General features: G+C 39.1%; 2 protein-coding genes across 21 annotated transcripts in view; one reads left to right on the forward strand and one right to left on the reverse strand.

The window, feature by feature from the left end:
• trpm1b (transient receptor potential cation channel, subfamily M, member 1b) overlaps nt 1-12,487 on the forward strand; it is a 150,537-nt gene extending 138,050 nt beyond the window's left edge. For 10 of the 19 annotated variants that reach the window (XM_073942261.1, XM_073942267.1, XM_073942268.1 and 7 more), the window contains 16 exons: nt 1-84; nt 2,311-2,445; nt 2,673-2,723; nt 4,112-4,252; nt 4,494-4,523; nt 4,606-4,898; nt 5,060-5,288; nt 7,081-7,209; nt 7,502-7,633; nt 8,436-8,564; nt 8,644-8,895; nt 8,975-9,167; nt 9,886-10,030; nt 10,214-10,416; nt 10,499-10,631; nt 10,711-12,487. The exon at nt 1-84 is cut by the window's left edge and continues 90 nt beyond it. In XM_073942261.1, the coding sequence (XP_073798362.1) occupies nt 1-84; nt 2,311-2,445; nt 2,673-2,723; nt 4,112-4,252; nt 4,494-4,523; nt 4,606-4,898; nt 5,060-5,288; nt 7,081-7,209; nt 7,502-7,633; nt 8,436-8,564; nt 8,644-8,895; nt 8,975-9,167; nt 9,886-10,030; nt 10,214-10,416; nt 10,499-10,631; nt 10,711-12,136 (3,705 nt within the window). In that variant the 3' untranslated portion in view covers nt 12,137-12,487. Of the gene's footprint in view, nt 85-2,310; nt 2,446-2,672; nt 2,724-4,111; nt 4,253-4,493; nt 4,524-4,605; nt 4,899-5,059; nt 5,289-7,080; nt 7,210-7,501; nt 7,634-8,435; nt 8,565-8,643; nt 8,896-8,974; nt 9,168-9,741; nt 9,763-9,885; nt 10,031-10,213; nt 10,417-10,498; nt 10,632-10,710 lie in introns of all 19 variants that reach the window. The other 9 variants (XM_073942258.1, XM_073942263.1, XM_073942272.1 and 6 more) reach the window with 2 other exon arrangements.
• A 1,957-nt stretch (nt 12,488-14,444) lies between these two features.
• LOC100535415 (ras-related protein Rab-8B) overlaps nt 14,445-22,500 on the reverse strand; it is a 25,069-nt gene continuing 17,013 nt past the window's right edge. For both annotated transcript variants that reach the window (XM_021470743.3, XM_073943372.1), the window contains exons 4-7: nt 21,670-21,747; nt 20,211-20,300; nt 19,963-20,079; nt 14,445-17,730 (exon numbers count right to left, since the gene is read on the reverse strand). In XM_021470743.3, the coding sequence (XP_021326418.2) occupies nt 17,638-17,730; nt 19,963-20,079; nt 20,211-20,300; nt 21,670-21,747 (378 nt within the window). In that variant the 3' untranslated portion in view covers nt 14,445-17,637. The remainder of the gene's footprint in view (nt 17,731-19,962; nt 20,080-20,210; nt 20,301-21,669; nt 21,748-22,500) is intronic.

The raw sequence follows: 22,500 nt of genomic DNA on the forward strand, positions 1-22,500 counted from the left end.
AGAGGGAAAAAGGGCAAAGGAGGCAAAGCCAAACCAGAACAGCCAGAGGAAACTGACCCCAGAAAACTAGAACTACTTAACTGGGTAAGATGAAGTCTAAATCAGTTTTCATCATTTACATCTAGTCATTTAGTAATTGCCTTTGTCCAAAGCGACTTACAATTTGAGGAGGCATTCAGCGATTCAACAAGAGGAGGCAATACACACAACAAGTGCTGATTATTCAAAGGAACCGTTAGTGTTTAGAGAATTAAGTGGAAGACGATTGGCCCATTTTCACTGAGTGCTACAGTACGGTTCAGTTCGGGACGCTTTTATGGCCGTTTCCACTGTTAAAAGGTACCAAAAAGTGAACCGCACCGTACTACTTTTTAGGTACCCGTTCCAATAGCACGACAAAAGAGTACCAAAAGGCAAAGAAGCACAGCTGAACACTATTGTTTTAAATAGATACATCACTGGTGCGTGAATGAAAACAACGAAATCGCCATTTTTAAGAACACAGCGAGACATCACTCTGTAAAAATATACACATATAATAACAAGCCATGGTCGACCCGAGCTCAAACAAACCTTGTCGTCGTCTTGATGAACAGCCACAAAGCCAAGAAGAAGAGCAGAATCTACCCTGTGCCCCGTAGCTTTTTTACGAGGCCGTCTAAAGCGTGAGCGGTTTCGCTTTCTCGTGTGTGTTCGCCACACACTATATTTGAAATAACACCGTCACCGGCCACTTTATTAGGTTCAGCCTACATGAAAAAATTACCGTTTTGAACCGTACTATAGTAAAGTACCAGAGTTAATCTGTGGTAATTCATTAGTTGCTATGCTAACACAACAACTGTAGAAATGTAATTACCCAACAATATACTATGTTTTCTACAACTGTATATATTGTACTGCAATACAATAAAGTTTACTGTAGTAAAAAAACATGGGTGTATATTTCATTTAACAGTTGGGGGGGGGGGGGTAACTCTGCATCAGACTGTCCTACAGACTAATGGCTGAGTTCATTTAACTAAGGCCCCGTTTACACAACGCATGAGTTTTGCTACGGTTACGCAATCAGTCCACACTACGCCGGAGTTCTCGAGCGCCGAAAACGGAGCGTTTTGGAAACGCTGGAGAGGCTGTTTTTATTCTGAAACGCTGCTGCTCCGTCTCAGTGTGGATGAGGGAAAACGGAGACATCTGAAAACGGAGGCGGGGCTGCTGAGATTCGCTACCTGATTGGGGCTTTTGTGTCATTGCGTATCCTTCCATTATTCGTCAAGCCCCTATCACATGACTATAACACATGGCTTTAACGCTACGGGAAGACAGCAGACCAGCCTTCACTGTAAACAACAACATGGACACAGAAATGGGAGCGTTGTTTGCACTATTGTCTGTTTTAGGCGCCATTCTGCAGTTATTCATTTGTTACGTTTAGTAACAGCTCGACCTCGTCGTCTGTCCACAAAAATACCTCTCTTGCTTTCTTTGCCATCGCGTTTAATGTTCAACCGGCGTTTGTTGACTAACAATAACCAAATGCAGAGGTACACGCATGCTTTCTGTTTATACTAGAACGCGCATGCCCAGAGTGCACGAATGGTCACGTGATATACGTTTTTGGTGGCGTAGTGTGGACGGAGATATGTTCAAAGACGCTAGGTAAAGCACTAAGGTGGACGCGGATCGTTTTTGATCTAAAACGCCGTTTTAAAACTAAAACGCACTAGTGTAAACGGGGCCTCAGACTAGCCAGCAGCCAATCACTGATGGCCTTTCTTTCTTTCTAGCCAAACCCTAACAACCAGATACTGCACCCCTGCACCCTAGCAATCGTCCCATAGACTTCCATTGCAAGTGACTGCCATTGACTTAACATTGAATCTGTCTATCTGTCTGTACCTATACAAACTATTTTTATCTATCTATCTATCTATCTATCTATCTATCTATCTATCTATCTATCTATCTTTAGTTTTAAACTAAATAAAAAATTACCAACAGGCTTTTTCAAGTCAGCCTCAAAGTTTGTCTCGACAAATTTTACTAATCTAGTTAATAGTTACTATAGCATTTTTTTAATCTGGGCATTTAGAGCCATTTCTTGTTTATGGATTGAATTGCATTACTATCTAACAGCTAGTTCATTAACTCAGCAGTATCAGCTGTAAACAACACTATAGTAAGTACGGCAGGGTTTATAATCCTGCTTTAAAAAGCCAGCAGTTCTGGTCCATGACCAAAAAACTGCAATGCTGCAATCCTTCAGCATCAACAAAACGTGTTGATCTTCTCCTCTGTCGCCCCCTTCAGGTAAACTCTCTCGAGCAGGCCATGATGGACGCTTTGGTTCTGGACAGGACGGATTTCGTCAAGCTCCTGATAGAAAACGGTGTAAACATTCACCATTTTCTAACCATCCCTCGATTAGAGGAGTTATACAACACTGTAAGCACCACAACCATTATCATTCTGGAGCTTAACTCAAAGGAAGTACAACACAGCATCAGAGCAAGTCACTAATCCACTGAGGAGAAAAAAAAAATACAGGGCCTGCTGTCATATCTTTTAATATTTCTCATAATATTATTACTCAATAGCACACAATCTTATGGCTTGTGTGTCTTTGTGTGTGTGTGTGTGTGTGTGTGTGTGTGTGTGTATTTTTCTAACAGAAACTGGGTCCTGGCAACACTCTACATATTTTAGTAAGAGATGTTAAAAAGGTAAATAATTTATCCATGAATCTTTACAACTGATGATTTCTTAAGATAAAAATATAGCTTAAAGGAACACGTTACTTTTTAAGGCTAGTTTTACAACTTCTATACTCTCAACTCTCCATATATACAATATTCAAGTTGAGTTTACCCCCTCTTTTTATCATTTTTAACCCATTTAGCTGATCTCCAGGTCTGGCAGAAGAACTTTTAGCTTAGCATAAATCATTGATTTGGATTAGACCATTAGCATCTCGCTTAAAATTATTATTTTTTCGATATTTTCACTGTTTTAAAGTGTGACTTTTCTGTAGTAACATTGTGTACTTAAACTGATGGAAAATTATGAAAAAATTGCTATTGTCTAGGTCAATTTGGCTAGGAAATATCCTCTCATTTTGCCCTAATCAAGAATCTGTTGTATGTTTGCATGGTTTTGGCTACATTTATTCTTCCATGGTGGCCACACCGAAATTCATACCCACCAAGACTACATTACAGCTTTTCAGTCAAAACATTTAGTCGTTAGTGTTTTTTTTTTAAATATAGCGGGTGATAATCACACCAAAATATCTTAAAAGATATGTAAATTATAATAGATCGAACTTTTCTCAAATCGTAGTAGTGCTGTGCATTAATCTTTAAACCGTTTAAGGTTAAATGCTGACTGTCTGACCAACAGGTGCGTGATGCGTGATGCTAGCGAAAAAGATGTAGCTTTCAATTATGATGAACACAGTTTCCATAATTATACTTTATTTATAGATAAAGGTCCATGGTTCTGCATACAATGACTTTATCTTGCTGGAGTTTATAGCTGTATTACTTTACTTCAGGACACATTAATGTCGCTCTGTAGGTGTCTATTGGAGACATTAATAAATATTTCTGGAGACATACTCATTACATAAACGCACTTTAGCAGCTTTTATCTGTGATAAAAAAAGATCTGTGTAAAAGGCCTGCCACCACAGCTGGAAAAAATCCTAGAGGAAACACTGTGTCTTTGCAGCAATTATATTTTGTCGCACCTCAGAGTAGTCCCCAGTTAGATAACAAGGTAACAGTACTGCGTGATATAACTGTTCTTGCTGCAGCCATGTTTCTTGATTCTTGAGTATGGTTCCTAACCATAATAACAAATTTTCAATTTCCACCAGTTTAAATTCACAGTGTGACTACAGCAGAGTCAAGCTTTAAATAGGAAAATATTTTTTTGAGTGAGATGCTAATGGTCTAATCCGGTTCAATGATTTATGCTAAGCTAAACTAAAAGTGCTCCACCAGACCCGGAGATTGGCTGAATGCATTCAAAAGTGGTAAAACTGTTTAGGGGAGTTGTGGATTAGTGGAGTTTCTTTAACCAAACTAACACTGATCTTGTGATTTCAAAGGGGAATCTCCCACCAGACTACCAGATCACATTGATTGACATCGGACTAGTGGTGGAGTACCTGATGGGCGGAGCCTATCGCTGCAACTACACACGGAAAAACTTCCGAGCTCTTTACAACAATCTCTATGGACTAAAGAGGGTGAGATGTGGAGGTTACAATGAGTAAATAGGTTATAATTTGACATCTCTAGATTAGTATTGGTGTAAGGGGGCGCAGTGGGTAGCAGAATTGCCACACAGCAAAAAGGTCGCTGGTTTGAGTCCTTGGGCCAGTTGGAATTTCTGTGTGGAGTTTGCATGGTCTTCCCCGTGACATATTCATTCAAGGGTGAACTTTAAATCACAACACTAATAATCAAATGTCCTCTTTTTTTTTATAGCCCAAAGCCTTGAAGCTGCTTGGAATGGAGGTACACGTCTGTTATTTGACCTTCTTGTAATGACATTCCCAAACCACATGCATTAATGTAAATATCACCCTTACCTCAACAGGATGACGAGCCCAGGTCAAAAGGCAAGAAGAAGCAGAAGAAGAAGAAAGAGGAGGAAGAGGACATCGACGTGGACGACCCAGAGGTCAGTCGCTTCCACTACCCGTTTCACGAGCTGATGGTGTGGGCGGTGCTGATGAAGAGGCAGAAGATGGCTTTATTCCTGTGGCAGAGGGGCGAGGAGGGCATGGCCAAAGCTCTGGTGGCCTGTAAGCTCCTCAAAGGCATGGCCCACGAGTCCTCTCAGAGCGAGATGGTGGACGATATTTCTCAAGACCTCGACAACAACTCCAAGTGAGTTCACTGCATGCAAATAACTAAACTAGACACACAATGTATCAGTATGAGCGTTGATGTTGGTTTGAGAATGCCTGACCATAGAAATTGAGGTATAGTGCTATAAGTGTATTTATTTGCATTTATGCTCTGTAAATTTACTCTTCTGCCAATTTTAGAGAGTTTGGAACCTTGGCCTATGAGTTGCTGGATCAGTCTTACAAACACGACGAGCAGCTAGCCATGAAACTGCTGACCTACGAGTTAAAGAACTGGAGTAACTCCACCTGTCTGAAGCTGGCGGTGGCCGCTAAACACAGAGACTTCATCGCCCACACCTGCAGCCAGATGCTGCTCACAGACATGTGGATGGGCAGCCTGAGGATGGGCAAAAACCCTGGGCTGAAGGTGAGGCAGTTTTTATTTTGTCATTGCACATGATGCAAATTAGATTCCTGCTCAAAACTGAAGTATTTCATAAAACATTCCTTCATCCATTCATTTTTTCTCGGCGTAGTCTCTGATTTATCACGGGTCGCCACAACGGAATGAACCACCAATTATTCCAGCATGTTTTTTTTTACACAGCGGACGCCCTTCCAACCCTGTACTGGGAAACACCCATACACACACTCATACACCACGGGCAATTTAGTTCATCCAATTTGCCATTAGAGCATGTCCTTGGGGGGGAAACCGGAGGACCTGAAGGAAACCCACATCAACATGGTTTCCTCTGGATGCTCCGGTTTCCCTCACAGTCCAAAGATATGCAGTATAAGGCAATTGAATAAGCTAAATTGGCCGTAGTGTATGAGTGAATGCAAAAGTGTATGGGTGTCTCCCAGTGTTGGGTTGCAGGTGAAAATTCATTTTCTTGTCGGCTTAGTCCCTTTTATTAATCCGGGGTCGCCACAGCGGAATGAACCGCCAACTTATCCAGCATGTTTTTACGCAGCAGATGCCCTTCCAGTTGCAACCCATCTCTGGGAAACATCCACACACACTCATACACTATGGACAATTTAGCCTTCCCAATTCACCTGTACCGCATGTCTTTGGACTGTGGGGGGAAACCGGAGCACCCAGAGGAAACCCATGCGAACGCAGGGAGAACATGCAAGCTCCACACAGAAACATCAACTGAGCCGAGGTTCGAACCAGCGACCTTCTTGCTGTGAGGCGAAAGCACTACCTACTGCGCCACTGCGTCGCTGGCATAAAATAAATGCTGGATAAATTGGCGGTTCACTCCACTGTGGTGACCCCCATTTTATTAAAGGGACTAAGCCGATAAGAAAATGAATGAATGAATTAAAATTATCTTATACACATTTTCAAAACGTTTGCACATCTTGCTGTTTTCATTGAGCATGGCAACAGTCTCATAGTGGATACGTTCCCCTGTATACATTTCTGTAGAGCACAAATTATGTACTCAGAGGTACATCTGGCTGCATTTCGTTTTGAAAACCACCAATATAGGGCTGTATGACGCCGCTGACACGGCTTTTGTTCCTTTTCGCACTACCGGTGACTGCTTACTTCCGTATGGGCAGCTTTTCTGGTGTCACTAGTTTGCCCAGTAGTAAGCTGTGCACATCAGTGGCCTTGGGATGCAGAGCTGAGTTGACCGCAATGACTGCATTTGAGTTTGATGAAGAACAGTTCCAGGAACCAGGTAAAACAAAAGCAAAAAATGAATGAATGAATAAATAATTTTAAAAATAATTTTAAAAAAGGGCTGAAAATGTGGTGAAATCACATAGCGGCGATGGCTTTTCTCTTTCTAGATTGCTTTTGAAAACACTATCGGTTGGGTTTAGAGAAGGGGGTGAGTGGGTCAGTTGATCATTAATTCAGTCGACAGTAAGTCGGCCTGGTCGGCTGAAGTGTATATTACGCCCTCTAGTGGATTTAAGCGAGAACAGGAATTTTTGATCATCAAAAAGTGTACACAGCGACCTCTGGTGGATTTGCAAAAACAAAAACTGTGAGCAGATGTACCTTTGGTTACATGTTTCCCTGTCCCCAGGACCTGGGTACGTATCCGCAGTGAGTCTGGGTTGGAGCATTTTTATGCAATATTCCAAAATGCTCCCAAAATAAGTGGATAGAAACGTAGCTCATTACAATAATGCATAATAATTTGTCCTAGCTGTGATTTGCTTTTCACTTTTGTTTCTGAATGCTCATCCAGGTCATACTCAGCCTCATTTTCCCACCTTTTATCCTGCTGTTGGACTTCCGTCTGGGAGATGACACGTCTCATCAGGTTGCTGTGGCCGATGAAGACAAAAAGACCAAAGATGATGAAAGATCCACTCGGGTAAAGTGGACGACTCTTCTTTTTCAAGCAAACCTCCCTGTAGATCTGTAAGCTGTTGAATGGACATTAAGACCTTAATTCTTAAGTTTATTTAGTTCATCTTTATTTGTATAGCACTTTCCCCCTAACCCTACTCCTCCAACCAAAGTAGAATGGAGGTACCCCAACTCATTCATGGTTATGCTTAAAATGGAGGGGTAGGGTGAAGTAGAAGCATTATGGACTAGTATTAGGTTTTGGTATTAGATTGTATTTATTGCACTTGTTGTAAATCTACCTTATTTACACCTAGGATGCCAATGCAGATGCAGCCTCTAAGAAAGGAGACGAGGAGGATGGAAATAAGAAAATGAGGCGTATTCCTATTGGGACGAAAATCTTTGAGTTCTACAACGCCCCTTTCACCAAGTTTTGGTTCAATACGGTGAGCACAATATTCAGCCATCTATTTCCCAAAGTGCTTCTCCTGTGTACACTACCTGACAAAAGTCTTATCGCCTATCCAAGTTTTAGGAACAACGAAAAATAAGTTTACTTCTAGTTGATCATTCGGTATCAGAAGTGGCTTACTGTATATGAAAGGCAAAGGCCTCTAGATGACGCTTATTTGACCTAAATAAAATATGATCATGTCTTGATTTTTAATGATTTAATTAGGACAGTAAGGTCTGACTTTGCTTAGACAAAAGTCTTGTCACTGAACAGAAATAATGTCCAGTATTCAATATAAAGTCCTGCTGCAGTGGAGACAGAATGAATATGGTGTCTGACTCCGTCATGAGCTTGGAGGACGTATAAGGAGCACTATCCTGCTGAAGAATTTGCCCTCTCCTGTGTGTTTGTAATGTAATGGGCAGCGCAAATGTCTTGATACCTCGAGCTGTTGATGTTGATCATCCACTCTGCAGATCTCTCGCACTCCCCCATACTTAATGTAACCCCAAACCATGATTTGTTCTTCACCAAACTTGACTGATTTCTGTGAGAATTGTGGGTCCATGCGGGTTCCAGTAGGTCTTCTGCAGTATTTGCGATGATTAGGATGCAGATCAACAGACGATTCATCAGAAAAATGTACCTTCCTCCACTTTTCCGAAAGATCAACTAGAAGTCAGGTTATTATTTGTTGCTCTCACAATTTGATTTGACGACAAGACTTTAGTCAGGTAGTGTAGGGTTGTAGGAATGAAAATTGACCGAATGGAACACTTTCTTGAATTGGACAGATTTCCTATCTTGGCTATCTCATGCTGTACAATTACGTAGTACTGGTGAAGATGGAGCGATGGCCGTCTTTACAAGAATGGATCGTCATTTCGTACATCATCACTTTGGGGTTGGAGAAAGTCAGACAGGTAAATGTTAAGACACGATTGGAGCTCCAGAAATCAATGCGAATTCAAAACTAATCGAAGCTATTTCTATCGACATCAGATTTTGATGTCCGAACCAGGCAAGCTCAAGCAAAAGATTAACGTGTGGTTGGAGGAGTACTGGAACATCACAGACCTAGTGGCCATCTCTGTCTTTTTGCTTGGGCTACTACTCAGGCTGCAAAATGAGCCTTACATGGGCTACGGCCGTGTGATCTACTGCGTGGATATCATCTTTTGGTACATCCGCGTGTTAGACATATTCGGGGTCAACAAGTACCTCGGACCCTACGTCATGATGATCGGGAAAATGGTAATGCACTACAACAATGGTAATACTTTATAATTAACAATACAGACTTGACTTGAAAGACCTTCAACTTATCTTGCAGATGATTGACATGCTGTACTTTGTGGTGATCATGTTGGTGGTCCTGATGAGTTTTGGCGTGGCACGGCAGGCCATCCTCCACCCAGATGAGGAGCCCACATGGCGCCTGGCCCGCAACATCTTCTACATGCCCTACTGGATGATCTATGGAGAGGTGTTTGCAGATTCGATAGACCGTAAGACTAGAATTCATAGTAAGATTTTGTTTCCTGCCTCTAGGGTAGATAGATGGCCTTCAACAGTCTGATCCAAAATTCCAGCAACTCTCTATAATCCCTGTCATTATTTATGTTAGGGTGGCCATGTTTAGTCTTGTAGAGACATATTCCTGCAGAGATGTGCTCCAACCCTACTTAGACACCCCTAGTAACAGGGGTTACTAGATAGCTACAGGCAGGTTAGTTGTTTTTCGAGAATTTTGAGACTTGGCCACATCTAAGCTATAGTGTTTAATATCCAAGCTGTATAGAGTATATACTTTCCAAGCTGGAACATCATGCCAAGTACCCGTTGTGTTAGGAAACTTTTGCGTATTCAGTCTTGTAGCTTTCTAAATTGAATCAAGAAACACTATCAGTCAGATTATAGTAGTTATTTCAGTCTGTTAGCCATCGAACATATACATCGCAGCAGTTTCTAGTTGCCTGTCTCTTGATTGAGATGTTGGGTTTGATTATTTTTTGTTGCACATGTGTTTCTTTGTTTCTGGTTTTCAATTGCACTAACTAACTGTTTATCTCTGCTCTGTCCATCGGGAATGTCCTGAAGTTTACGCTATGGAAATAAATCGTAAGCAAAATGCTAAACATTCAACATTCAATTTTCAAGAAAAATAACCATGGTATAATGGAATTGTTTAAGTGAATCCAGCACAGATTCTGGCATGATAATGTAAAAGCTTTTTCTATACAGCACCCTGTGGGGAAAACCTATATGATGAGGATGGGAAGAAGCTTCCTCCGTGCATCCCTGGAGCTTGGCTGACTCCCGCCATCATGGCCTGTTACTTGTTGGTGGCCAACATCCTGCTGGTGAACTTGCTCATTGCCGTCTTCAAGTAAGGCTCCTACTATTACAGACTTCACTTATTAAGGGCATAAAATCAAAGAGCAAAAGATTTGTTGCAACATAAAACTCTTTTATGACCAATAAACTTTATCAAAACATGTTTATTGGTGCAACTCTGGTCAATCTCAGTAGTGTAATTCACTAGTTTCATGTGTTTTTCCTCCCATTAAAGCAACACATTCTTTGAGGTTAAGTCCATCTCCAACCAGGTGTGGAAGTTCCAGAGATATCAGCTCATCATGACCTTTCACGACAGACCTGTGCTTCCTCCACCGCTCATAATCTTGAGCCACCTCTACATCCTATTTCGCAAACTCTGCTGCCGCTGTAGCAAGAAAAAGGAGGGAGAACTGGATGAGAAAGATAAAGGACTGAGTGAGTGTCTTAAGATTATTGTACCAAATAATATGCAACTGATAAATTTGAGATGATTAATTGCTGTGTTTTCCTAATAAAGAGCTTATACTCACCCCGGATGAGCTGAAGATGCTGTACGAGTTTGAGGAGCAATGTGTAGAGGAGTATTTCAGGGAGAAAGAAGACGAGCAACTTTCCTCAAACGATGAGCGCATCAGGGTTACAAACGAAAGGTAATTTCATTACAGGAATACTAGTACATTAATGTCTGCTTGAACCGGAATCCATTTACATAATCTTGCTCCTGCTCAGGGTCGAGAACATGTCTATGCGCCTGGAGGAGGTTAATGAAAGGGAAAACACAATGAAGGCCTCCCTTCAGACAGTAGACCTCCGGTTGTCCCAGTTAGAGGATATCAATGGTCGAATGGTGAATGCCTTAGAAAGACTGGTAGGAATCGACCACTCTGAACTGACCCGGAGCCGCTCTACAGCCTCCTCGATTTGCGATCCCTCATCTCTGCAGCGTCACAGTAGCATCAACAGTGCTGACGGGTACAGCCTCTACCGCTATTACCTCGGTGTTGATGAACGTCCACCAGAGGAGAAAGAGGGAGATCCGAATAAAACACAGAGTACAACAAGTGTCAACACAAAAGAATATGGCCAGAACCTAGAAGTAGATGTTCCAGGGGTAAAAAGACGCCTCGGTTCATGTGTGGACATCAGAATCTTCCCTTGTGAGAAAGGTGATGAAGTTGAAGGCACAAAGGCAGAATCTCCCAAATCGACAGTTCCTGAAAACCCAACGGCTTCTTTGGAAAGTGACACACTAAAACAAGCCTTGACGATGGAGAGAACCAAGCTTCAGGCAACTACATCTTACCCTCTGGAAAAGGTTGCAGCATTCAGATACTATCCCTCAGAAGTACAAAGCAAATCCCCGACCACTGTGCGGAGGTCTAAGAGCACGATCTTGTACAATCAAGCAAGAGGAAGACAAGCAAGTCAAGATGGAGAAGGAATTGATGGATCTGCTTCTTCAAGGCGTTGGAGTGCTGGCTATGAGTATAAGGTGCATGCTAGTCTTTTCGGTCAGACACCAAAGGTTTCAATGGTTAGACCCTTAGTAGATGAGATCGACAAGTTTAAGGACAGTTTCAAGGTACAGGAACATACTGAGGACCAGAGGCCAAGATCTTCTTCCAGACACAGTAAAGAAGAGATAGGATTGCAAGATGGTGAGAAGATACTAGATGCTTCTGATGAAGCAGTGAATCATGAAGGAGCTCAGGAGGTAATTGAAGATGGAATAAACAAGACACAAGCAGAAGGGGTGACATTGCCAGAAGTAGATCAGATGAATCAGGAAGAAAGGAATGACATAGCGAACACTGAGCTGGAGACGGCAAGAGAACCAGGTGATCCTGAAGGAAGCTACGGAAAGGAGGAAGGAACGGAGAAGCAAGATGGACAAAAAACAGATGAGGTAACAACAATCGCAACTCCCTGTGACTCTGACGGCAGCCATCTGCTCCTGCCAGAGGACACGATGTTCCTTCCTGGGAGATCCAAAAGCTGGTCTACCAAGTCCTGCAAGTCTTTAGGAAACAGCTTGAAAAGAGCCTACGGGTCGACCAGTGAAAGAGACCTTGCTGGAGCTTGTGGAGACTCTCCTGAGGATCCAGCGAAGCCAGCAGCACACCAGACTGATGATACACATTTGAATGAGCCATAGCCATATACCATGGGTGTCCAATCTTGATCCTGGATGGCCAACATTACTAACCATTTACGTCCAACCAGCTCTAAAGCTATGTTCAATTCCTCCTCCTGGGACATTAGTACTTATTTGACAAGTCGTAATTATGATGTACAGAATTTACAGCAGGCTTTGTTAACTCTCCTGATAAGAAATGAGAAGCAAAGGATTCGCATCAGGTGTGTTTTGCATTTTTTAATAGTTTTGAAAATAATTTATGAGGCCACTTAAATCTAATCATATAAAAACGTAATCGTTGTTGTATTACAATGCCGTCACATTCAAAAAGCTTGTCTTTTTAGTAAATAAAGAGACTGACAAACACTGTATCCAACAATTCTGCCATGTTTCTTGCCGACTTGGCCCCAACCTGGAAATTCAGGACTAAGAGAAAATTCATAACTTGAGAGAAAATGGGAGAAAAAGCTTCAGAACAGTTGATTCACAAAATGACTTGAAGCATTCACTTTAAGTGTAACCTATAATTGCGCTTAGCTTATATACTATTATTAAAAATCTGCACAATATGCATTCTTTTATATATTTTCAAGGATTGTCTATTGTTTGTTCCGTTGTGGCTCCAACAAGAAACTATTAACTAATATTATTCTTTCATTCTTCAGACTAAAACATCTACAAACTTCTAAAACTGATCCAAGATCAGGTAAAACCAATGAAACCTTTTCATTGATTAACCACTAGAGGGCGATCTGCATGAACCCGCATGATTCACATGGATTTAATGGCATCACTCAGATCGCCCCAGCTAATAAACATTGAGTTTTCAGAATGATTTGAAACGGTAGTAACATAACAAGAAGCCCTGCTTACTGAAATCATGTGACCATGCTTATTTAATACATCCTCCAAAACAAGAGATTTAGAAAGGCTTCAAAGCTTCATGAAGCGGTGTTTCGAAAACAGCCATCATAACATTCTTGTGCATTCAACTTGTAAGTACGATTTTTCCGGCATCTTCAACACACCATAAAACCTGTGGTTCGACATTTCTCCCTGCTGAAAAAAACTACTTAAACCAGCCCAAGCTGGTTAGCTGGTTGACTAGCCTGGTTTAAGAGGGGTTTGGCGATTTCCAGCCTTGTTTTTGCTAGTCAGGCTGGGAGATGACATGCTAAAACCAGCTTGAACAGCTTAGCCAGGCTGGGAGCCCAGCCAAAACCAGCTATGTTCAGCTTAAATCAGGCAGGTCAAGCTGGTTTTAGCAGGTCATTTCCCAGCCTGACTAGCAAAGACCAGGCTGGAATTGCTGAAATCAGCCTAGAAATGGCCACAATCCCTCTAAAAACACGTTGTTCAACCAGCCAACCAGCCTATGCAGTTTTTTTAAGCAGGGTAATGAGCCTAAAATGCTTGATTAGCTTGTTCACATGCATTTAATCAAAGTTGAAGCAAAACTCCAGAGGTCACTGGCCCTCCAGAAACACATTTGGACACTCCTGCCATAGACATAAGGGGAAAAATCAGCAGGTGATACATTATGCAGACAAGAGCACGACATTTAAGTCAGTTCATCCACCTGTAACATTAGATACTTACATTAGCAGCATATGCTAACTGAGTAATAAGTTAACGGAGTAGCAACCCTGCTGAAAAATCCAGCTTAAACCAGCCAAGGCTGGTTACCTGGTTTTAGCTGGTTGACCAGCCTGGTTTTAGAGGGGTTTTGGCCAGCCATTTCCAGCCTGGTTTTAGCTGGTCTGGTTGGAAAATGACCAGCTAAATCCAGCTAAAACCAGCTTGACCAGCCTGGTTTAAGCTGGACATAGCTGCTTTTGGCTGGGCTTCCATCCTGGCTAGGCTGGTCAAGCTGGTTTTCGCTGGTCATCTCCCAGCCTGACCAGCTAAGACCAGGCTGGAAATGGCTGGAAACCAGCCTGGAAGTGGCCAAAACCCCTCTAAAACCAGCCTGGTTGACCAGCTAAAACCAGCCTAGGCTGGTTTAAGCTGTTTTTTTTTCGGTAGGGAACAGTTCATTATTTGTGAAGGCATTTCTATCAGTATTATTTAAGGAACAGAATAACAGAAAGTGTTATGGTTAAGATGTTTTTGGCATGAAACACAATATAGAGATGATCTTAAAGTAAGGCTATGCAAACTGAACTAGTCAAAGTACAAAAGGAGTCTACCTCAGTGCAAAATGTTTGCAGTCTGTATCAGAGGCTTGTTTTATTGACGGGATAAAGCTGTGTAATGGCGCCATCTGCTGTTCTGGATGATGCTTGGGAGGAAAAAGGAGGACAATAATAAAGCCATGACAAAAATGAAGGATTATGCAGTATTTTACTATGTTTTATAAAATTCTACAGTTAATAAAACCACACTTGAAATTCTTGTTCACATTTCTTCAAGATTTTAACACATTTAAATGAGCCTATAGTAGCTTTTCTTCGGGTAACAGGTTGCGTTACATGTCCATTAGCACAATAACAGATATGAACGAAAACACATGCATAACAATGGTCCCATCTGAATATCAGTGGTCATGCTACATTCGCTGAAGTGATATGTTGATCGTCGACACTTTAAAAGTATGACAGATTCATGAAAACAGATCCAAGGCGTTCCGTTCCCAGTATTAGCACAAGTAGATGAAGTATTTTTTATTGCTGTAATCTGTTCTATTTCGCACAAACTCTTTAGTGCAGTTTGAATTGGAGAACAAAATGTCTCACATATCACAAATTTACCCAGTTGCTTTCGCTCTAAAACGATGACATTGACAATACAAGCATAATACACACACTTTTTGGGAACTATACATTTCTTTTAAGAGCCTATGGTGAGAAACAAAATGTAAACAGTAAACAAAATTGCTTGTACAATATAAATGTAGATATCAAAAATGCACTGGATATTTTTAATCAAATAAAAATATACAAAGGGCTAAAAAGGCAAGAGAAATCAAATGAAAGCTCCGTTTCACTCTGTGTGTTTTCATGAGCATCAGTGGTTAGAGGACGCATATGTGTGTTCACATGGCCAAACAGCCTGAGATTAACACTAATAGCTAATAATCATCATGTTGACTAAATGATATTTACAAATCACAAATGCTGGACTGAATTTAATTTACATATATTTTACAACTCTAAGACTTAAATAAAGGCATGATTTATTTTTCTTAAAGAGACAGTTCACACACCACAAAAAATAAACCAATTAAAATATCTAGGTGGCTACTTTCTTCTTCAGTAAAGCTTACATGCTTATATAAAAATATAAAGGCAAGACAATTTAAACCTATGAAATGATGAAAAAACTGTCAAATGATGATAAAAAATAATACTGTAAATTATGTATAGTTGCGGCATGGTGGCTTAGTGGTTAGCACTGTCGCCTCACCGCAAGAAGGTCACTGGTTCGAGTCCTGGCTGGGACTCTGTGTGGAGTTTGCGTGTTTTCCCCATGTTGGCGTGGGTTTCCTCCGGGTGCTTCGGTTTCCCCCACAGTCCAAAGACATAAGTGAATTGGATGAACTAAATTGGCCTTAGTGTGCATGGGTGTTTCCCAGTACTGGTTTGCAGCTGGAAGGGCATCCACCGCGTAAAACATATGCCAGAATAGTTGGCGGTTCACTCTGCTGTGGAGACCCCTGATAAAAAAGGGACTAAGCCAAAGGTAAATGAATAAATGATGTAAAGTTTCTTGTGATCATAAAACCACAATCTGTCATCATTAGCCATAGGAATCGCTTTTGTTTTGCCTGTATATGATTTTTTTCCATGCAGTCTCGCGGCAATCTGTAACTTTTTGATTTAGTGGCTAATTCGTATGAATTGGTATGATCTAAATTGTACAATTTAGTACGATTTGCTCATTACCTAATGACGGTTGGGGTTAGGGGAGGGGTTGGGTGCCACGCCTCCTTTTTAAAATCGTACATTTTCATACGACTGAACTTTCATACGACTGTACAAATTAGCCACTAAACTGACAAAACGTAAAATACTTACGTTTCCTTGTGAGATCAGGCTGTTTTTTTTTTTAACTCAAATTTGATAAAAATCACCAAGAATTATGATTTTAGCTTTAAAAAATGTTGTAAACAAATAATTAAATTATTAAAGTGACGTAAAGGTCACAAAATTAACACCAAATTTCCTTTCTTTGCGTGAACTACCCCTTTAATATGGTTGGTTCTTAAGTTCGGCACCGCCAACCTGATTTCACCAAGTAGGACATGTTCCTGGATTAACATCTATGTTGATTCTGGAACAGCATTCAAATCGGCCAATCAGAATTAAGTGTTACACTTACCGTTGATGTTAAGTTTAGGCCTACGGTTCGGTTTATGCACTTCTTCATAAGTGCTATCCAACAGTTATTCACCTCTGATTTTGGGAATGATTTACAGTTATGGTTGGGTTTAAGGGTGGGGGATAAGTATGTATTATATTTTCGAACAAAAATGAAAGTTATGACTATTTTAAGAGCCCACACCATTTTGGAGCTACCAGAGTTACTAAGGTTGATTTATACCTCAACCTCTCATCCCACCCCCGCTCTTCACTTTAGTCCACGACAGCCCAGATCAGAATGTTGTCATAGGGCCCGTATCGGTCATAGGGCCTGTAGCGATGCCCGTTTCAGGAACAACATAGATGTTAATCCAGGATCGCATTGTACTTGGCAAAATCAAGACGTGCAGTCTGACCAAATGTCTTTGGGTGACTGTGATTTTTGTGTTGTTCCCTTTTGAAACCTGACCATCATGACATACCTGCCAACATCTGTCCCTGAAAATCCGGGAGACTGGGGGAGTTAGGTTTAGGTGTGAGGTGTCTGAATAACACTGTTGAGAACCGGGTACTGCGGCAGCCGTTGTGATTGGATCCTATAACAATGTTGGCGACCCAATGGTTTCACAGACCATACCAAAATGCTGAGGATGGTTGAAATTACAGCAGCTTTCCAGGAGAAATAACAAAAACGGGAGGGAGGCGGGAGATGGGTCTGAAATACGGGAGACTCCCAGGAAAAACGGGAGTCTGAATGACATGTAAAGTGCTTTTAACTCACTGCCATTCTTCATGTTACACATTATATCTTACATTTCTGAACCGGTGCAGTAACACAGTGTATAAAAGGCCATAAAACACACAAACTAATTCAGAAACACTGTATGCGATACATCGAAGCCTTCAGCAGCAAATGTTTTAGGACTGCATGTGCTGTGCCCATATAGAATATTTAGAAAAAGAAACATCAAAACCATATTCGATCCATCATCTGTCGACACAATCAACACACAACAAAGGAATCGTCTCCTATTGTGACTCTGCCAAGTGAAACGGTATCACTCCTCGGTTTCGTCTTGACGTTAAGGGCTTGGAAACGCGAGCCTTGGCACGTTCTTGAGCCTGATTTTGTGGCTCTTTTGCAGGGCTGCTGTGATTTGTTACACCAGCAGGAGAGTTTCTGGCTGCGGCAGAGCGAATCTCCTCGCTGCGAGACTCTTACAGCAGAGCACACTTGAAGATGCTGTGCTTTTTGGAGCGCTTCTCTGAAATCTTCACCGGCCCACCGCCGTCCGCTTGACTGCCATCATTCTGCTCAATAAAAACACAGAGACGCTTTCAGTTTGCTTCAACCAATTTACAAGGAAGGATGGAAGGAAGGGATTGATGGATGGAAGGAAGGCAGGAAGGATGGATATATGGAGAGGATAATGGAAGGAAGAATGGATGAAAGGAAGGATGGATAGAAAAAAGGAAAGATGGAAGGAAAGATGGATGGAAAGAAAAAAGTATGGATGGATGGAAGAAATGGTGGATGGATGGATAGATAGAAGGAAGGATGGATGGAAGGAGGGAAGGAAGGATAGAAAGAGGGAAGAATGGATGGAGGAAAGGAAAAATGTAAAGGAAGAATGGATGAAAAGAAAAAAGGATGGATGGATGAAGGGAGAGATGGATGGATGGAAGGAAGAAAAGAAGTATGGAAAGATGGATGGATGGATGGATAGAAGGAAGGAATGATGGAAAGAAAAAAGGATGGATGGATAGATGAATGGATGAAAGGAAGAAAATAAGGAGAGAAGTATGAAAAGAAGGATGGATGGATAGAAGGAAGGAATGATGGAAAGAAAAAGGACGGATGGATTAAGGGAGAGATGGATGGATGGAAGGAAGAAAAGAAGTATGGAAAGAAGGATGGATGGATGGATGGATGGATGGATGGATGGATGGATGGAAGAAATGATGGAAAGAAAAAGATGGAAGGGAGAGATGGATGGATGGAAGGAAGAAAAGAAGGAAGGATGGAAAGGATGGATGGATGGATGGATAGAAGGAAGGAATGATGGAAAGAAAAAAGGATGGATGGATAGATGAATGGATGGAAGGAAGAAAAGAAGGATGGATGGATGGATAGAAGAAAGGAATGATGGAAAGAAAAAGGATGGATGGATAGAAGGGAGAGATGGATGGATGGAAGAAAGGAAGTATGGAAAGAAGGATGGATGGATAGAAGGAAGGAATGATGGAAAGAAAAAAGGATGGATGGATAGATGAATGGATGGAAGGAAGAAAAGAAGGAAGTATGAAAAGAAGGATGGATGGATGGATAGAAGAAAGGAATGATGGAAAGAAAAAGGATGGATGGATAGAAGGGAGAGATGGATGGATGGATGGAAGAAAGGAAGTATGGAAAGAAGGATGGATGGATGGATGGATAGAAGGAAGGAATGATGGAAAGAAAGGATGGATGAACGGATTGATGAAAGGAAGAAAGGAAGTATGGAAAGAAGGATGGATGGACGGACGGATGGATGGATGGAAGACTTTGTTCAACAGTTTATTTGTTTCAAACAGAGACAGTTGCACAGTCTTACTACACTAGTCTTATATAAGTTGTTTTTTATACACACTAAAGTATTTTCATAGCTTGATAATATTGCAATTGAACCACTGAAGGCACATAGTCTGTTTTGAAGATGTTTGTAGTTTTATTCTGGACTTTAAATGACTCTGGACTGTAGCTGTTCTTGGAGGATGAGGGAGCTCTCCAATTTCACCACAAATATCTGAAGATCAACAAAGGTCTTGGAACGACGTGAGGGTGAGTACTTAATAACTTAATTTCCCTTTTTGGGTGAACTAACCATTTAACAAGAATTAGCATTTTGCTAGCATGTTTACGGATAAGCATTTTTGTTAATTAGCATTTTGCTATCATGTTTTTAACATTCATAAATTATGCAAGAATTAATTACTATATTGTTCAAATGTTTAACGTCTTAACACATTGTAATCATGGATTTCGATGTTGTTATCATGTTTCTAGTGAGTTTAACATTTTGCTACCATGAAGTAAAAGGTTGCTAGCATGTTTTCATTTTCCTAGCATAGGTAGCACATTGCTAGATTGATTTAGCATTGTTGCTAGTATGTACTTAAACACTTTAGAAACTACATGGATGGTTTTAACATTTTGCTAACATAAATTTTCATGTTGTTAGCATGTTTTAGTTTTACGATAGCGTGAGTTAGCATAGCATTAACCATAAAACAAAAACAGAACAACATAGCATATTAAAACCATGGTAATGAGCCAACCATGCTACAATGAGCACAGTTTAATCATGGTACTTCCAGTAAAACAGGTCATTTAAAGTTTTATACAGAATGTCCCAGAAAAAAACATGGTTACTAAACTTTTACTACAATTATATCATGGTTAGCTCTTGTGCTGTATGTGTTAACATGTTGTTTAGCACACCGCTGGCATACTTTAACTAGTTGTTTTCATGTTTGTAGCAGCCCTGTAATGTAAACACTCACCATTTTTCTGTTGAGTCGAGCCATAATGTCTCTGGCGAGGGTGAAGAAGGCCTCTTCAACATTTATGCTGGTTTTAGCACTCGTTTCCAAAAACTTGATCCCGTAATCAATTGCCAGCTGAAGACCATGTTAAAAATGACAAAACACTTATTAGCAAACAGCTACAAGATCACATTAGGACATTATATCCAACATCACTCATCATCTATTTATTGTCTATTTTTGATTCTTCTGTAAAGCTTTCTTACTTTCTCTCCTCTCTCCTTGGACACCTGCCTTCGTTCGTTCATGTCACATTTATTTCCCAGGATCATCTTCTCTACGTCAGACGATGCATGCTGAAATGTAAATAGTATATGAATAAATAAACTCCATAAATTAAATATAATACATAATTTGGAAGAACATAAGGGTGAATAATTAATAACTCAATTTTTATTTTTGTCAATTAAAGTTTTTTACCTTTAAACAAATTAATATTTTCTAACATGTTTTAGCGTAAGCTTTTTTGTTATTTAGCATGTTGCTAGTGTGTTTTTAACATGTTTTATTATATATATATGCCAAGATGAATGATAAATAAATTAAATATAATAATAATACACTGAAAAACTTTTTTTTAAAAGTTAAGGTAACTCAAACCGATTGCAACAAACCATCTAAGTTCTAAAACTAATGCTAATGAGTACTGTGAACATAATCCATTTGAGTAAACGAAGCAATTTGAGCACATTTATTAAAAACTCAATAAATGAAGAGAACTCAAATCATCTAAGGCAACTCGAACCACTTGAGGAAACTGATTGCTGCAAATCATTTGAGTTAAAAACTAATCTGTATAAGTATTGTGAACTTACTCCATTTAAGTTGAAGTATGAGGTATTTAATTAACTCATTACCTTCAACACTGAGTTCAAAACTCTTTTCAAATGAGTAGAATTAAAGTTCGGTACATTTTGAGTCGGCTACACTCATTTCATTTGCTAAAGTTGACTCTTGGGTTTTACAGTGTAATAATAATAATAATAATAATAATAATAACAATAATATTAGTAATGATAATAATAACAATAATATTAATAATAATAATAATAATAATAATAATAACATCAGTAATAATAAATTAAAAATAACATCAGTAATAATATAATAATACTAATAACAATAATATTATTAATAATAATAATAATAACATCAGTAATAATATAATAATAATAATAATAATAATAATAATAGTAATAATAATAATAACAATAATATTATTAATAATAATAATAATAATAATAATAATAATAATATAATAATAAAAATAATAACAATAATTATAATAATAATTATAACAACAACAACAATAATATAATAATAATAATAATATCAATAACAATAATAATAATAACAACAACAACAATAATAATAATAATAATAATAATAATAATAATGATATTATCAATATCAATATAATTATAAATAATAAAAATAATAATAATATCTATAACAACAACAATAATAATAATATAATAAATTCTAATAATAATATTAATAATAATAATATAACAGTAATAATAATAATAGTAACAATAATAATAAAATGTCCCTGTAATTTCATTGGACATGCAGTGTACTAATCAAATCAAGATCTGTTTTATAATGGAAAAATACTTCATCACTTAGTGCTGTACAAGTAAATGTGCAGATATTGTCCATTACCTCCTCAATATTGCGTATCCAGTTCTTAATGTTCTCGAACGACTTCTCGCTGGTGATGTCATACACCAACATAATGCCCTGAAAATAAAAAGCATTCATTCAACATTTTAAAATACAGCGGAGATCCAAATTACAACTTTTTTTTTATTACTTTTTTAGAAATAATTTTAGAAATAAATAATAAATACTTTTTTAGAAGTAATTTTGATGGTTTGAATTCTGAAGGAATTATAGTTGTGGCTCCACCATGCTAGTACAACAGCGTTTTACATAATAACTCAGACTCTTTGAGAAAAATCCTTAGAGAACAGCAATGATTGCTGCGTAAATTAAGGTTACAACTAATTTTCTCTTCCACAGTTCACTGACAGTAGTGATTTCTTAGCCATAATTTTGTTGCCAAGGATTTTCGAAAGATTTTCAATTAGGTGTAGGTCAGGACCCTGGGCAGATCATTTCATGAATTACATAGTGGTGGGTGAAAAAGATAGTGAAGATGAACAATTGTATAATTATAATATATTTAATTATGTTTATAAAATAAATATATATTTCTCTCTATAATATTTTTTACATATTATATTATTTCAAACTACTAAAATATCAATAAAAATCACTTTGTTAATCTGTAGAATTTCTCCAGTTTCTGTTTAAAGAAAATAATTTTTTTCAACCCATTTTTAAACATCAGTTTTAATAACTCATTTATAATAACTGATTTATCTTTGTCATGATGACAGTAAATAATACTTGACTAGATATTTTTCAAGATACTTGTATTCAGCTTAAAGTCTAGTGTAATTCGGCAAATCTTTGTATAACGATGGTTTG

This window comes from Danio rerio, chromosome 25 (assembly GCF_049306965.1).
Source record: "Danio rerio strain Tuebingen ecotype United States chromosome 25, GRCz12tu, whole genome shotgun sequence".
NCBI classification, from domain to species: Eukaryota; Metazoa; Chordata; class Actinopteri; order Cypriniformes; family Danionidae; genus Danio; species Danio rerio.